The sequence below is a fragment of the Grus americana genome, chromosome 3, assembly GCF_028858705.1.
Source record: "Grus americana isolate bGruAme1 chromosome 3, bGruAme1.mat, whole genome shotgun sequence".
NCBI classification, from domain to species: Eukaryota; Metazoa; Chordata; class Aves; order Gruiformes; family Gruidae; genus Grus; species Grus americana.
Genome location: NC_072854.1, coordinates 86,885,349 through 86,903,188, shown reverse-complemented (window position 1 = coordinate 86,903,188; position 17,840 = coordinate 86,885,349). Strand labels below are relative to the sequence as shown.

The 17,840-nt window shown below is 42.7% G+C and overlaps 1 protein-coding gene across 2 annotated transcripts; it reads right to left on the bottom strand.

The window, feature by feature from the left end:
• Nucleotides 1-824: 824 nt before the first annotated feature.
• DESI2 (desumoylating isopeptidase 2) lies at nt 825-16,421 on the bottom strand. 2 transcript variants are annotated; one of them, XM_054820705.1, is made up of 5 exons: nt 16,180-16,421; nt 9,098-9,170; nt 7,189-7,282; nt 6,322-6,463; nt 825-4,450 (listed from the first exon to the last, which is right to left on the bottom strand). In XM_054820705.1, the coding sequence occupies exons 1-5, from the start codon at nt 16,216-16,218 to the stop codon at nt 4,217-4,219; spliced, it is 582 nt and encodes a 193-aa protein (XP_054676680.1). In that variant the 5' UTR covers nt 16,219-16,421; the 3' UTR covers nt 825-4,216. The 2 variants fall into 2 exon arrangements, 1 of the variants encoding a protein (XP_054676680.1); XR_008576425.1 differs by having other exon boundaries at nt 4,329-4,450; nt 5,394-6,463.
• Nucleotides 16,422-17,840: the final 1,419 nt, after the last annotated feature.

Sequence of the window (17,840 nt, the reverse complement as noted above, 5' to 3'; positions counted from 1 at the left end):
GTGTGGGGTGCTGGCAGAGCCCACCCTCAAGGGCCGCAACCAGCTCCGTGCCTGGGCGCAGGATGTTTGGGGGGCTCCCTGCGCCGGGTGGCTCACCATGCAGCTGCCCCGCAGCCAGCGCAGCTGTGAGGAGCAGCCAGCTCTGCTGCTGAGAGCAACCACAGCTTTAAGCAGATGTGCCACCACCCCACAGAACTGTGCAGGGGGTCAGGCTGCAGCCCAACTCCTGAGCTGCCCTGCCCAGGAAATAGCGTGGCAGCTTTTTAATTAAACATCCAGGGCAATTTTTCCAGTCTGGCTCAGCGCTGGGCTGTGCCACCAGCAGCACTGCTGCTGCAGGAGCAGGCACAGCAGAGGTAGCAGTGGCTCATGCTGCCATCAGTACTGTACCATAGTCTGGGTACTTCTGCTCTGCTCAGAGGAACTGGCAAAGCACAGACGTTGGTGCAAATCCAGACTACAGATCTGGGCTCTTGAGCTAATTTGTAGAATATGGCACATATCTGCAGCATATACCAAGCATATCTTAAGTGATTTATATCCCAATAGCTGTAGTTACACACCAAATGTGAAAACATTTTGAATTTAGTCTATTAAAAACTAGTGGCTCTTAATAATGCCTCAGACAAACCAAACTGCAGCTCCTGATGCCCACGTCAGAATATAACCTATAGCTTAACTACAGGAAACCCTTGGATAGTTTTACCGTCCTTTGAAAGCATCTTTCACAACCACAGATCAGCTTGGGTGGCACTGACAAAACAAGCTGTAGGTACCAGGGGAATAACACACAGAGCCAACTGTCTTTTTTTATAAAAGTATTTTTAATAAACTGATGGATTTAAGTTTCAGATGCTAGACAACTTGTTGCCATGTACAGGTAACAAAAGTCAAAATTCTTTGAATTTTATACAAATACTATGTAGTACAGTAAACTTGAATACAAGTTTACAAAAAACGCATCAGTGAATATTCAGCTTGTAACCAACTTCCAACAGTGAAAATTACCATGTATCAATGGTGATCAGAATTGCATTGCAAATTTTAGAAGTAATGCAACTATGTTTTTACCAAGCGACTCTGAAGTTACTGGTGCACACTGACAGTACATTGGATTTTTTTTGGCTTGCTGAACAGAAAATGGCATTTAAATAAAATTACTTTGAGTTAAAGAATATAATATGTATCAAAAGTTCTATTTTACATAAAATTAAACAAGAATGAGAAAGTAAACAGAGCAGAACCCTGAAGCAGTGATATTTTCCTACCCGTTTTGATGGAAAAGACTCCACAGGTGTCCAGCTTTCTCACAGCATTTTGGAGTGTTCTAGTCCTAGCACAGTGTGGTCAGTAGTAGACTAAAGTAATCCCTGCTTGGCAGTAATGCTGGTGAAAGGTAACTTGCTCTATTGCTTACAAATCGGAGTAACCACTGGCAGGGTGACTTCTTGGAGGCATCCAGTGGAGGCTGAGTTGACAGCACATGATTGAAGTTACAGTACCGCTTGCTTTGATACAATACCCAACAGCCTTCAGGGTTCAGGTGTCAGTTTCCTCACAGGATTTACAAACGGATGGTTTTGAAACAAAAATTAAAAAAAAAAAAAAAAGGGAGCGTAAGACAGTATTTTCACCTGTACAGCTACCAATAAAATGAATGGTTTTGTTACAAACTTTCCAGTCTGCTTTATAAAAAATAGTCTTAGTTTTACTTCTAAATAAAAACTGTGCTGTGATCTGTCACATTCTTGCATTGTACATGCTGTAGTTGTGTGTGTGTGTTAATGAAGGTGTAGAGATTTGTGACCTAGCGCTCTGGATATATCAGAAGCCTAAAAAGCTGATTTTGGTACATAAAAGTTAGGTAGCAATGAAAATTCATTCTATTTATTTTTCCTAAAACCTAGGAAAAGCTACAGTACATTGCTAGATCAGTGGCCTCAACCCTGAGCTGAAATAAAGGACCTGCCTTGGCCGAGAGACTTAAGTCACATTACTACCACAGCTGCACAGCAGAGACAAAACCACCTCTCTGTGGCCTGTTGCCTTAGCTGTAAGTAGTGTGAGATTCAGTTCTGTAATGCTTGAGAGTTGACTGGAGACCACCATATTCATTTTCACTACAGGGGAAAAAAAGAAAAAAAAAAAAAGAAAAAAAAAGGAAAAAAAAGAACCAAAATTCAGAGATTCAAGTGAAAAAGCACTCAACGGGAACAGTCAGTATGTCCAGCTTCTGGAGACCAAATGGAGAACGTAGTTAGTGGTAGACATGTCAGTCTTAAAGGTTTCCCACTTGGTAGAAGAGATTATTAAAACATTGTACCAAACTACAGTTAAAAGAGACTTCTACTATTATCCCACTCTTTCCAGAAAGAGTCTCACTTGATTGTTTCCCCCAGAACCGAGCATGTCTCTCTCTGTACCTACACTGCATCACAGAAGATGAGTGAAAACATAAAGACTGTCTAGCAAAAGATTCAACCCAACTGCTAGGAGAAAAACTTCCGCTCTTTTCTAACATGAGTCGGAGTTGGCAATCATACGAATTCTCACTACGATACAGCCTACTGCACCTTCCTGTAGGGTTCAATGGCACCAACTACCCATGGCTAGGAGCATTCATAACATGAAGCATTCTTGCCTCCTAAGAGGATTTTTTTTTCCCTTTTAAACAGCAGAAACTGTAGAACCAGTATTTCACCTAATGGAAAAACTAAAGCCAGCAACAGACTGAAAATAAAGCTTGTAAGAATCATTTATACTTTTAGCAACGCACACTTCTGTGCAAGCTGATCAGTTTACAGATGGTATGTTTTTTGTTAGTTTAAGGCAGCAAGTCTTTCAAAATAAACAGGCTCACCTCCCTCATGTTTGTGCTACTGTATCCTTATGTGCACAAAAGAACCTCACTAATTTACACTAACGACTGGAAGAACCATTAATTCTCTTGGTAAGTGAACAAGAATAAGGCATTCCATTATATATTCTGATCACTAATTATAATTTAGCTCTAATTATAATCTACCAGCAAACATACTTCTGTGTTTTAGAAAATAATATCTCTTACCTTCAGATATAATTATGTGTGCAGATTAGTGGGTTCTGCTGTGTAAACACGCAGGTGCATAAGCAATTTTCAGGTTTTTCTTCATTACATCTGACAAGAAAGTTAATGCCACAGATAGAGACTGTGGGAAAATAAATTAGGATTTCTCTATGATTTGTGCGGATATGCACAACTGGGCAGTAATTTATAGCTCAAAAAAAGGACACGAATGTTTACAAACTCAAATGAAGCAAAATCATCAGCAGCAAACAAGGCCATTCCCCAACCATAAATGGCTTGTATTACACTATCCCAAACTATATGAAACAAAAAAAAGAATAAGAGTACTAACTTTTACATGCAAGTTTGAAATCAAGTAAAACAAACAGTAAAAAAATTGTTGATGCTTCTAACAGATGATATTCACAGGTCTAAATCCTGGTTGAAGTAGACTGTAAAAACAGACAGAAGATAGGATGCAAACTACATGGCCGAGTTCAAAAAAAAGGGATCGATGTGCATTGTAATGAGATAGAAATTTCCCTTCATATGTGCAAAAATCCACAGTTTCATTAATGTAGAGGTCATACTTCTTGTAACAGATCTTAGACAAAACCAGTCTCCCTACATCCTGGAATCTACCTGTTTACATCAGCCACTTTAAGTGCACAGTACCCTGTTCACATATATAGCATTCAGCAGTTTCTGGCATTTCTCAGAAATTTAATGTTCACCTGCCTTAAATCTTGAAAACAAAGGGGAGAGTTCATCCAGGGCATCATACCACTGCTTTTGAGTTATACCAACAGTTAAATCAAACTCAAATTCTCTCTTCTTCCATGGTGGCAGGAGTCCTTACAGGACTTGTAAACAGCAGTACACAATACTGTAAACAAATAATTTAAGTTCTGCTTTATACAAGATGTTGTTAACCCAGGTCTACCAAACAGGTGAAAATGAAAAGGGTGGCTTCACACAAAATCCTTCCCTTTTCTCCCAGCAATTCTTTTCACTACATAAATAATCCTGAGCTGAAACAGGGGTTGATGAGAGCCTTTTTTGCATATAAAAACAATGTTCTAGAGTCAGCTCTCATGTTCTGTCAGGAAGTCGATTGCTGGAGAGATTAAACTGAAGTATTTCAAACCATTTGTTACTTTGGAGGAGGACTTATAATTTGGTGTGGCGTCCAGTTCTAGACCCAGATGCTGAGCTTGCCAAGGAGGCTGATGCTGCCGCATCCTCAGCTTCCTCCAGCTCGTCGTGTAGCTCCTGGCTAACACTAGACTGGAGGGCTGCAGGAGTTAGCCACTCCTTCGGCAGGCAGCTCTGGAGAAACGGTATACAAGAGCTGAAGTAGGCAAGGCGATTCACCCATCGTGGGATCTCTTTTCCACACAGAATCTAGGTGGAGAAAGGGAAAAGAAAGGATTAATTTGTCTTCTGGATTCAGCAGTAACAAAACTACAGTACAGTAAATAAAAAGCAAAGGCTGCAGCAGGCTTACGATTTACGTATCACAAATGGCAGTCAAGAAGCACTTGAGTTAGTCGCACTAAGACAATTTTCTCCATCAGTAAAAGCAGCATCCTAAGTCACACAAGGAGACTCATTTTCCACTGTGAGAGTCTGACACATAGTTCTGTGCTTTTTTAAGAAGTCCTGAAAAGCTTACCCACATCACTTTTTTTTTTTAATAACTTCTATAAAAGGCACAGAAATGAGTTAAGGTATGTTTTCTATTCGCTACTAATTCAGTGGAAACAGACATTGCAGGAGGAATCTGTTACAAAAAAGCACCCTGAAAACAAGCAGTCAAAAAGACAGTCAATATTGGAGTTACATGTACAGCTGAGGCTGTTCACCATGACAGCCTCTGATGACTTTGCACAAGACATCCCTATCTTACAGCATACAGGCCAAGCACACACACTTTGTTTCACTGGAACAAAAGAAGCTATACAATGCAAAGCTGGTTTGAACTCCTCAAAAATATACAAAGCTGCATTAAATATTTGTTTTTACTGTACATCAGTTATTAAATGATTTCGTTGTTGCTATTCAAGGAGTGAGCTATTTTACTTAACCACCTCCGTATTCACTTCTGGTATTACTCCAGTCCAAATCTGGAGAAAGTCATAGCTAATGGGAGCATTACTCTGCTGTAACTGAGCAGCATTTAACTTGTAATTATACCCCTGTTTTTATAGTCAATTTGAACACTAAATAGGACAAGACATAAAACAGAAACAACATGACTATGTGGTTGAAGAGTATGGCAAAAACCTGGCCATATAGGCCAGATTTCATGCCAACTGCAGCTTTGTCAGTGTCTAACTCTACTTACTTGTACCAGAGTTGCACATGAATCATCATCTCAATAAAATTTTCCAGTACCACTGGAAGACCAAACAGCCTACACAAGAGAGGCTATACAATCAGTGTGCCATTAACTGTTTTGGAAAAAAAAAAAAAAATTAAATTTTATGGAAGTTCACCATGGAAAAAATAGCCATCTCTTTTTTTGAGTGTTTCAATGAAACATTAGAATAAATTCTAACAAGCACAGTTTACCAACTACTGATAAAAATCACAACTGCCACTCCCTTCTTTGTCCTGGGCTGCTTGTTCCTGACCCTTTCCCTTGTGTTAATACACACATGGATGATCAGGCATTCAATCATATTGGCAAACCGCTCATGTTAAAAAGCTGAGGGGAAAAAGCAAAACCCATTCAACTCCACAGTTAGATACTTCGCACAACCACTCAGCTATCTACATGACCAGGACACAGGTGCTGGCAGAGCAGTAACTTGACAAAAGCCTCTCAAGAAGATGATTAACATTGCCTGTGAAACTTCAATGCCTTTGTTATTCTTTAACAGTAGGTCACAACTTCAGAAATTATTTTCAGTGTGATGGTTCCATGGGGAAAAGCTGATAAAAATAACACGTGGTTCTATCTTCAGCAGCAATCTCTGAAGCATCTGAAGTGATTTTGAAATTCTGTTAATACTTTATTTACCAGGTCTCTCAATTAGGAATGCATCCCTGCTCAAACACAAACTATGTATAACAACAATATTTAGTATTTTTGACAGCAAAATCTCATGCTTTGGACATAAATGCAAATAAAACCTGAAAAACGGTGACATTTGCCCAGGGCAAGAGACAGGAAGTTGGAAATTAGGCCAAACATTCCAAAGGACAGGAAGGAGATGATACTCTGTAGCCACCTGGGAAGAACCCTTCTGTAGACCTTCATGTTTGTTTACCTCAGATAAAGCCGAAGAAAAGTGATTGCAGTTTTTGTGCATTAGGTGATAAGCATTTCCTTTGAATTCTTTTCCAAGCTCTTCTACTATTTTTTCTATGTCATCTTCCATAAAGTCAGTACTGCCTAGAACCACAGCCTCTCTAGAAAAGAAACAGAGAAAGCAGAAGGTGATCAGGCTTCCATGAGATAGGTGGATTACTGTTCGTACATTGCTCAAAAATCACCCCACTGCAGGTGGTGAGATCTTTCTGCCCTCCTGGAATAACAAAGGTTCTTTCTATTCCATTTTACAGCACCGCTTTCATCTTTATCATAAGAGATTACTTCCTTGCCAATTGTCCACCTGTAGCTCACTTGAGTTCTTTGCAACTTAACTCTGACAAACACTAGATGCAATTTTCCCCTCCTCTCCAAAGGATAATATTTCTAAGAGACAGTTGAGAACAGGTAAGAGCTTGTAATGCAGGGAAGGGTCAAGGCAATCACACTGAGAAGGCGGAAAAGAGACATGGGGAAATCTTGAAGAGCAACATTTTTCAGCTTTTTCTTTGAATAAAAATTTCACTACCTTGAAAAAGTTACCCTGTTGTATATACTGTGTGAATAACAAAAGCTAGCCACACGTCCACATAATTTGTACACATTTAAGGAATTTAATGGTATGCTAAAAATAATGTTCTTCGCTGTAGATGCTTCACTGTCTCCTCACCTCTGTCCATCTTGCATTTCTAAGTAAACACACTACTTTCCCAGAAAGTCAGAAATCCTGTAGTATCATTCAACACATCTATCCTCAAAAAGAAATGCAACAAGTTGTCTTTTTAATATGCCTTCTCAAAAGCAAGAAAATAGGTATCTTTCTTACTTAAACTTAAACGTTTCTCCTAGCTCAGAAGCATTTCCTGGTGAAATTTCAAATATTCCAGAAAAAGGGTATGGGTGACCACCATAGGCAAATTCTGAAAAAGAAAGCTCAGATTTAACAAAACGACATATGACAACTGGAAGATCACTTCACTAGGATCTAAAGCTAGAAACTAGACATCTTATTTACATGGGTAACAAGTGCAAGGAGCTAGAAATGAATAGTTTTGTTAGTTGCTAGTCAACCTAAATAAAAACTGACAGGAAATTTCCTACATCAGTGTACAGGTTTAACTGGAGTAACTTTACAGTAAGTATATATTGTTTTCATTGTATAAATCCTACCAATGGTCTTTATACACGCTTGTCTTTAAAAGTCCACTTACATATTTATAGATTAGGGATTCAAAGTACTGCATCCTCAAACGTCTGATGGTGCTTCTATTCAGTGCACTACAGCTGTAAGTACGGCAGTGAGTAGTGGCCTAATAGGTTTTATAATTTCTTGATTTGCAAGAGTTCAGCTGTCCTGAGTTCTTTACTATAACAAGAAGTTAAACCAGTGCATGCACCTGAAGTCTGCACGTAGCATCTGCACTTACAGTACATGAAAACATCATGGTGTGCTTTAGCTTCCTTCTGTGTCTGTAAGATAACAGCATGCCACACCCAGAGTGCAATAAAAAGCTTTAAGCATGACTTCACGCTTCCTTTCCTCAAAACTCCTAACACATTATCCAAGTCCAGCATTCAGTTTGGTGGATAATCTTTTTTACAACAGGTTAATAAATAAAGTTTGATGTACTTTGAAAAAATGCAAGTCATTGTTCTAGCAGGGGTATGACCTGCTATACGAGAAAGCTGTTATAATCTGAACAGGAAGGGAGGCACATGTATTTGGCACAGCTCAAGAACTGGGTTTCAGGCACAGCACTATTAACAGTCAGGTCTTTCCGATCTGGATTAAAAATCCAAAAAAGTTTTAACAATAAGCATTGTATTTTGTCAATTCAGTGCTTTGATAATGCTTGCAAACCCATTTACAATGTGACCGTTATACTACCTGAAACATCTCTAGATTAAGACAACACTGCGCAATGTGGTCTTTGGATCGCACGCCACACCTTTTGCTGCCTCTCCTCACCTCCAAACACATTCCAGAAAAAGAACTGAAGCAGAGTTTTCTTCTTTAAAGGGACCACTTTTAGCAACACCATCACCTCAGAGCATCATTATTGTGCCAAGCAGGCACACCTCAGACCTGAGCTCATGCTACAGCATGCTCAGAAACACCTTCCAGCAGCAACAAGGATTCAAAGCGGCCTGAACAGATCAGGAAGCTGCATCCCCAAAGTGCAACCTATTTAGCAAAAATCGGAATGTATTGCTGTATTTACCACAAGCGTATCTTTTGTGATCAGTATGCATGAAATGCCTTTTAAAGAAACTGTCTCTTTAAACCAAACCAACCTACCAGTAAGGAATAGACAGTTTTTCCTGAGCATCATGCACTTTTAGGTGCCTATGTGCAACTGACTATTGTTTCTGTAGTTAAAAATTAACTCCTTGCACTAAGTGCTGGCAGAATACTGAGGAAACATGATTCAACCATGCTTACGTGAAGCATACATTTATTTTAACAATAGGCATTTCAAAACCTAAAATAAAGATTCTATGCCTAGCTGAACAAATTTCACTTCTTCGTAGTTGCATAGCTTTATAGAAGAATGCAAGATGACTGCTGGATTATTCGTATCCAAGGTTTTTTCCAGAGGCAGAAGAGATGAGAACTTTAAGAGAAAACTGATGAACAAGTTTCAGGAGCCAGACTTCCCTCACTACCTGAAAAATGTTTTTTAAATAACAGCATTACCAGGACAAAGAGTAAGTTATGTTTTTCTTGCACGTACCTCGGCCATACACTTCTATACCTGAATGGAACACTCCAATTCCAAGGGAAGAAGTATATTCATTCATCCAATACTAAAAAGAAAGAAGAAAACAAAAAAGACTCGTTAGTTTCCAATACAGATTCGTCTTCTGATAGCAGACTGACATGTATTTGTCCCCCACATCAAAAGCATAAAACCCTACCACAAAGTGAGCTGCACAACCCATTTTATGACAACAGAACATGCTGTTAAAATTCCCCAAGTGTACACAGTGGATCAACTCCATTAGGTTCTACTCCAGTGTTTTAGTGCTGTCAATGTCTGCCAACCAAGGAGAAATCCAGACCAACTTTTGATTTGTCAACAAGTTACAGGTTGTAAAGTTTTCAATTAGGTGGAATACATTCTAGAATCAACTGCAGTAATTTTGCAGAAGCACTTTTTTTTTAAATAACATTGGAAGGTAGGACTGTATTATACACACACTAACTGGCATTTACAGCAATGACCACGCTTTTGCTTATGACCACGTGAGGACAAGACACACTCAGAGATATGTAAGATGGACTGAAATTACTTTAGTGTATTTTGTCTTTGAATCTCAATTGGTGGTCACCATACAAGAGACTGAACCCTCTCCAGGACTCCTGATGTATGTGTCTCCATACATCAGGTGCAAGTCTTTTGCATAAGTCCAACACCTGTTTCCAATATATGACTTCTATTGTAGCCAACAGGTAACAGCTGCATTTCAAAAGGAAACCAGGAAGTGATAATTTAAAAAAAAAAAAAAGAGGAAAGAAAAACCCTTCTCTTAGTGCTTTTCTTTCTCTTCTCTTTTTCAAAAGCAGCAGCGAGTGCCTATCAGGAGCTAACTATTACCCTCAAGACCTTAAAGATGTGCAGAATTCTGGAAAGGGAAAACCTCACAATTACTGTCTTTCCTTGGCTACATCACCACCCTCAAAACACCAGTCTCCAAGCAGTAAAAATTTTCAAGTGACACATAATTCAAAAAGGAACCTCAAACAAAGGCTGGGGGAAAAAAAAAGGCATCTCAATTGTGTCCTTGAAACTGAAAATGGCTAGCAGAAAAACCTCTCAAAGATGCAAGGAAAACATTATTGTGTCAATTGCTCCAGTAGTGGGATATTTCCTCCCAGGTCATCTGGTCCCAAAGGGCACTGCTGCAAACTTCTGCAAAGCAAGCTTCAAAGAATCAGTTGGCAGGCAGGATTCAGACTGAGGTAGAACCTCCAGCAAATTAATTTTGTTTATCAAACAGGAAGAAGAAGCAGCTATCTTCTTTACACAACCTGTTGACATAATAAGCACCTTCTGATGTGAAGTCGCTATTACAAAAATGTAAAAGGTTACAGATGTCACACTTGTTAAGATGTGCTAGCTGGAGTTAGTGCATAATTTACAGAGCCATTACAAACATTATGGCGTATAACATGCATTTCTGAAAGCTAGTTTTCCCGCAATAAAAATTAGACACTAATCCTTGGACTGAGAAGCTATTAACAAAAATCAAGACAAACTAAAGGGCAAAAAGAGCAAGTCAGGCCAAAAGTTACAAATTTTCAGGTGTTAAGGTATAGGTGTATTTGGCTTTTACAGTCATCCTTATTCTAAGTATTGTCAAGCCTAAAATAAATGGCCCCCCAAATTCAGTTACCAGCAGTTGCTAAACATCAGCATGTGAATTTTCCAGCCTAAAATTCACAATTGTGCTAGCAGGCACAGGACACAAATGACTATCTGGATAACAAGATGATGAGGATTTGATGTTCTCTTCTATAGACAAGCCACTTGTGGGAAATTTTGTCAACATAAATTAACAGAAGACAGATTTTGCTCCTTATATTTATTTAAAATTAAAGCTTATTGAGATCTGTGGATAACTTTTGCTTAAGACTAAACTTTACCCTTTGCTTTAATTTCTGGCTTCGTCAATGCTTTGCTATGTTAGCTAGTGGGGTACGGACGACTAGACTAAATCATCCCTTTAGTGTATTTAAAGGGCTTAGCCCTTTTTTCCTTCTTCCCCCCAGAAAAGAGCAGAGAGCTAGTCCGTATGATCAAGCTACATCCAAAAATACATCGGGTTAGAGTTACTCTGTATAGAAAGACATAGAACCAGGAGAAAACAAGAAGAGGGGAAGGAAGGAAAACAATGTTAAGACTACCCAACTAACTTCATGGGTTTGTGAGCAGAAAAACATGGATTCTGTTCATCGAAGTAAAGTCAAAGCCCCCAGGAAAATGGAAGAGCTACTTCAACATAAACCTGTTTCAGTTTTGAAGGCAGTCCTATCCCACACTTTACCAGCTGACCATTTCAAAATAGTTCTAGGTCTATATTTATAGTCAAAACCGTAGGCACATTCAACATACAGTTAGTCAGCACAGGAAGAAAGTATGTTTGCCTAATGAGAGGGTGTATGCAAATTAACCTAATCTACAACTGAGCTAGACAGGGTCCCTGGTGCTCTCGTCTTTCCTCTCCTGGACACCCATTTGGTCAGAAAACTCTGGGTCCAACCTCTGAATTCCAAATAACCTACACATCGCATATGCATCAGATCTGTTAATGCCGAGCAAGGTTATCACTGCTCTCTGAAAATGGAACAAAAGTTACACAACACACCCCATAAGCAGTAGAAGCAATAAAGCCTAGTTTGTTACTAGGCAGAAAAAAACCTATTAACACTCCTCCCTCCCTTCCCACAACCCCGTGAAACCTAATGGGAGATATAGGGAGAGGACAGAGAAGCAGATCCCCACCGACCCTCCTCATCGATCCATACAGAAGCAGAAGAATGGGATGGGAAGCTGCCCCAACCAGGTGTTCAGCAAGTCCAGGACTATTCAAGTATACGCACTCCTCCTCACTAGTGCCACCAAAATACACTGGGCTCGCTAGACTACAAAAACTGAGCACTGGTGGCAAATTAAACAAATGTTAGCAGCTTTGGAAGAAGTGCCTAAAGCAAGCCTGGCACTTCACTTAATATTTCCAGTAAGAACAGAGTAGGTTAATTGAAGATAAAAGAATTTCAATAAGGCAGAATTACTTTCCCCCTAGGAACAGTAATTATACCTAATTATTACTTAATCTGGATCAGCTATTGGAAGGTTGGTCACATTTTCTCATTGAACAAAATGCCTTATCTCACCAAAGAAAGAAATGCAGGACAAATGCAACTTAAATATGCTGAATTTGGCTACAGCTGAAAAGATTATATATTACTTACACAATACAGACTGTAAGTTAAATGACATCTCTATAGCTCGCTGGTTCAGTAACATGCTGTAAGTGCTGGAATCTCAAAGTGATCCCAAAAGCTACATCCTTGCTTCCATTACACAAACTAGATTCCCTTCATTTAGTCTCAATATGAATTTTGCAATAGTAGAATGAATAGAAGAAGCACAATCCCATATCGTCAATATTTTGCAATAAGTCAGTCTTGTAAAAGAAGAATTCACGTTTAATGCAACTATCGGAATGAAAATATTAGAGAAGTATTTTTCTACATGCACAATAAAGTCATGTCACTGAAATGAAAGAACAACACTAGTCCCAGTCCTTCAAAAATGTCTTCATTACTTTCTTGAGCGCTTTCATTTATGTTAATACTTTAGATTGTTAGTCTTATTTGACAAGGGAAAAAATAGGATGCTATTTTGTGCACAAAAAAGCTAGATTCCTAAAAATAGCAGTTAGTTAAAATGAAACTATAAAGTACTCTGGTTCTCAAAACACAGTATATCAAAGTCTTCACCTTACCCTTTTAATGATCATAAAAGATTTTCAAAGGCATGAACTGCAGCACGTAAATATGCCCTTAAGCTTCTCTCCCTCCGTAAAGTTACCAGCACTTGAAAGTCCGCTTTCTTGTACAACACACGTGCCCCTCCTCGCCCGTTGGTTTTAATAAAGGTTTTTGCTTTTTCAAGCACGAAGGACAAAGGAAGGGTATATGATCCAAAACCAACCAACTCAGTCCTGTAAGGAGTTTCAACAGTAGCAAGGTCACCTAGTATTCCTCTGCACACCTAAACAGCTGTCTCTGAAATGAAGCTACAGCTAGTGCTCGGGTTAAAATAAAGCCATTCATATGACTGTTGCAATTACAGTAGTGTTGATTCTGTCAACCAGGTGACTAGCAGTGGTCTCTTGTTCCAGAAGAGAAACAAAAAACCCCAAACTACAAAAAAGCTCAAACCCACCTCCAAGTGACACTAAATATCAGAAGCAAACAGTAAACCTGCTGGTGCCTCAATACGCGGTTGGCAGGATTTGATGAATCAACAGAACTTCAAAATAGCTATTACAAAAGACTCTTCCCTTCTCCCACCCCCTTCGGTGCCCCCAAACAACGCAGTATCATTGATTTCAGCAGGCTGTCTACATGCAGTAATGGAACTGCTATGCAACATGAAAGCAAGGCTTTAGTTTAAGCTTCTGCTTCAAACAAGTTTAAAACGGACTGAGACATCATTTAGTGAAAGAATTCGAGGCAGGATGTATATTGACAGTGTCTTCCAGACACCATGGGAACCTCGGTTCTTCTTTCCAGTTTAAAGGAAATCTGTTTCTTTAATGGTCAAATAATGTAGATGTTGTTATAAAACAACAAACACAGCTGAGGTACCATATAGAAATAGTCTGCTTAGCAGTCTCAGCTTACACTATGTATAATTTGTGGCGATGTACAGCTTCAACAAACACCACAACTGCAGACCCATGCACAAAAAGGTGATCACACATCTGCAAATAAGTGTGCTTGCTTGCTTCTTTTGGAGAAGTTGTTCCTTCCACAGATGGTAGCTTTAAAGACTATGCCACTTCTTGACGTAGGCAGAGGCCCACTAACAACAACAGGACAAACATCAGTCGCCAACATGTCCTTAAGAAAAGTATGATGCTAGTTTTTAGGAGCACAACCTTCCCGTTGCTTCCCCCCCCCCGCCCCTTCCCTCTTGTCAACCATCAGCCTTGCTAGGATGGCTAGAGTAAAACTGCTCACAGCATTTCAACTCTGGAGGAAAAAGAAAAGAAGATATGGGTTTCAGCAAAGAAATCTAAGGAGTAAGAGATGAAGAACCACGTGAATGAAAGAATAGACTATCACAAGAGAAAAAGAAAAGGCATGCTGAAGTCACACCCCACCAATGCTATCACCACAGTGAGAACAGAGCTTCTCCCAGAGGCCATGACATTACTTTCCAGGCAGGCACTTACACAGGAGACAGTCCATTCTGTTAAGTTTTCACAGCCTGCCTGTGACCTGGGCCCAGGCAACACTTTGCACAGCTAAGCAAGTCTTTGTGAGAACACTGGGTCTTCCATCTTAAGTGAGTCAGAAGTGCGTCAAGCCTTGACTTCAAAGATACTACCTTATGTAAGAGTCCTGAAACTGAAGTCCTACTTCTTTCTCTGTACCAATATTTATATATATATAAAACCCATCTCTTTTCATGCTAAAAGAGCTTCTCCAATGTGTTTTTTTTAACTGTAGTCCAGAAAAGTCATACATATGCATGTGACAGAACATCCTTCCCTCCTTAAGTCTAGTATAAATAAGGCACACTGACTTTTTGTCATATCAGCATCACGTATGAGCTCAACCAGGTGAGCAAAGACCGCATTTTTTCCCCGCCTCTCAAAAAAACCAGAGTGAATAGACTGCTCCTGTCTCCAGCCTCCCCTCATTCTCTACAATGAAGGAAAACCAAAGTAGAAATAACAAATTATAGTCACTGGAGACAGAACATGGACACGGGGCGGGGGGGGGAAATCCTTTGACGGGGACACTGATTTCTGTGGTAAGTATTATGGTGAAAGAAAATAATGACAAGAATCAGGCTGGTTCACATAATCTCATATATAATTTTAATTTCACGCCAGACAGCTCTCTATTGATTGCTATGAAATATTCTAGCATTAAAGCCTGAGTATTCACAAGCAAACAAGCTGCATTTTCTCTCTGCCAGCAGTCATTGACTCTACATTATATACCTTCACCCTTTTAAAACACCAGAAGTTCACTTTAAAATGGTGCTGGTGGTAGGAAAGCCCACCCAAAATGAGCTAAGTAACACAAACAATGTTACCTGAAGCTAGTTGTCAATCTTACTGTCCCACTATCAGTGGACTCAAAACGTGGTCAGAGAACTAGCGCTACTTGTTCTAATTTCCAGCGACTGAAACGCATTAACGGATAATATTTTCTTAATATTACTTATCCTCACCTCCTGTTCTCTGCAGGTACTTACACCTCATTTGTTACCATGGCATCTGAGCAGCTTGCAGCTGAACACAAGACAAAACAACAGTTGCTGTAGGTGTCAAAGAAAGATTACCCAGAAGAGAGGGAAGGTGAGCTCATAGGACTGCAAATTGAGCTCCTTTATTCCTACCAAGTTGCAGCCACACCAAAACTGTTCAACAATTCTGGACTAGGAAAAAAACATTACTGACACAGCGCTAAAAAACCTCTTATCCCTACACAGACAGTGGTTATCCCCAACCACTATGCCGCTGGAAAATCTGCCACTTCTATAGTTTTCAGGAGCAGGAGAGGCAGGGCCTCCCCCCGCTGAGCCCCGGGGGCGATAGCAGAGGAGGGAGAACAGCCCGGGGACACTCACGTTTCGTTACTCATACCCAGCAGGGGAAGAGCTTCCCCCGCGACGGGGAGCGGACCTACCTGTCACCGAAAGACCGGGCCCGGCACCGCAGCAAACTTTTGTTGCGGGTCACAACAGATCCGTACAAACTGACAGACCTCCCACATTATCGCCCCCCGCCCCGGGTTCGGTATTTCTCCTGCTCCACCGCCCACACGAGCGGGAGCCCACGGAGCCAACTCGGCTGGGTACAGGCAGGGGAAGGGCAGGAAAAGTTTCCTCGCCCCCCGACCCCCGCAGGAGCTCCTCCGCGCCGCAGCCCCCGCAGCCCTCCCGGAAGAGGGCCCGGGACCCCCGCCAGCGCCCGCCGCCACAGGTGCGAGGCCGCGCTGCCTCCAACAGCCCCGGGCCGGGCCTGGCCGCCGCGGCGGGCCCCCGGCGCCGGGCCGGGCGCTCACCATGTCGTAGACGTTGAGGATCACCAGCTGGTTCGCCATCGCCGGCGGCCCGCGGGCGCCCCCCGCCCGCTCGGTCGCTCCCGCTGCGGCGGCGCTTGCTCAGGCCGGCGGCGGGGCTGTGGGGACCCCCGGGGGCCGCTTCCTCCTCGTCCTGCCTGTTGCTGCGGGGCGGGGGGGGACGGCGGGCACCATGGAGCCGCCGCCGCGGAGGGACGGGGCCTCGCCCCCGGGAGACGCGCTCAGCCCGCGGCCGGCGGCGGGGGCCGGGCGGCGCGGGGGGGAGCGGGCGCGGGCCCCACCCCGGTGGCGATGGCGGTGCCAGTGGCAGCGGGAGGGGAGAGGAAGAGAAGGAGGGAGGAGAGGAGGCGAGGCGAGACGCGTCGCGGCGGTCAGGACGCGGGTGGGTGGAAAGGCGCAGGCAGCACCTCGCGCCCTGCCTGGCGCTGGCGCCGGGGCCGCGGGCCGGCCTGGCAGCCCCTCCAATGGGCGCAAAATGGAGCCGCTCGAGCCCGCCCCCATCTTCCGCGCGGAGCAGGCCGGCGGAGACTACAGCTCCCGGCGCGCAGCGCGGCCTAGAGGACTACGGCTCCCGGCGTGCCAAGCGCCGCTCCGCGCCGGGGTGCGCCCGCGGCTGCAGCCGGCCCGGCGAGGCTCGCACGTACACAGGCAGAGAGGGGGGTGTCTGGGGTGGGCGAGAGGCCCGGGGAGCGCTGCTGAGCCGGCGGCTGAGGCCTGCCGGGCGGGCGCTGCGCAGTACTCGCGGGACCAGGCCTAGGCCGGGGCCGGGCAGACCCGCCCCCGCCCCGGAGCAAACACCGCCGCGCTTTCAGACCCGCTGGGCCGTAGCAGCCTGCCCCGTGTTACGTCGAACGTGACGCTCACGTACGTGAAGGCTCTTAGCTTTCAGTGGCAGGAAGGTCTGCGTTCGGGGCTCTTAGTTTTCGGTGTTCGGGCCGTGTGGTCCCGGCACCGCCATTTTGTGTTTCTGTTCAAGGAAAGATGGGAATTTGAGCTACCTCTAAAAAAAGTAAGGTTTGGGCCTTTAAAATCTGCAAATATCTCACATGTGGATAGTGGCGGATGCATGGCCGCTTCTAAGGCTGCGAACACTTTCCATGTGCGGTATAGTAACCTTGTCATATAACCTTGTGGTGAGGTAACCTTACATAAAACCTTGTTAAGCAATAGCAAAACAGAATTCCAGTTTGTAAAAGCATCGGCTGGAGAAAGGATGCTTGCTTGCTTCCAGCAGCTAACCTGAGGTGCGGATTTAATTTTATAAAGGCAACTACTGCCCCTTTATAGCATGTTAAAACGAGTGCCATTCACAACAGGCTGTGGATGCACCCTTGAGATGAAGGTGCTGCACGACAGAGGACGTACCACCCCGGGGGTGTTCTGGCTTCCACTATGGTTTCTGGCCGCAGGGGTTTTGATGTTGGATGTTTAGTTCCTCTTCGTCGGCTAAAACTTGTGGCTGCTGAGCACTGCACCCTGGGCTACTGTTTCGCGCGCGGAACAGCTCCATCCCTCCAGTACTACAGCACAGCTTATGCAGACAGTTAAAAAAGCATCAGTTTATTTCCTACTTTGGGGAGTCATTTTTGGTTAGAGGAAACTAGTATTGCCAAAACATAGCAGAGGTTCGGCTACTGGTTGTC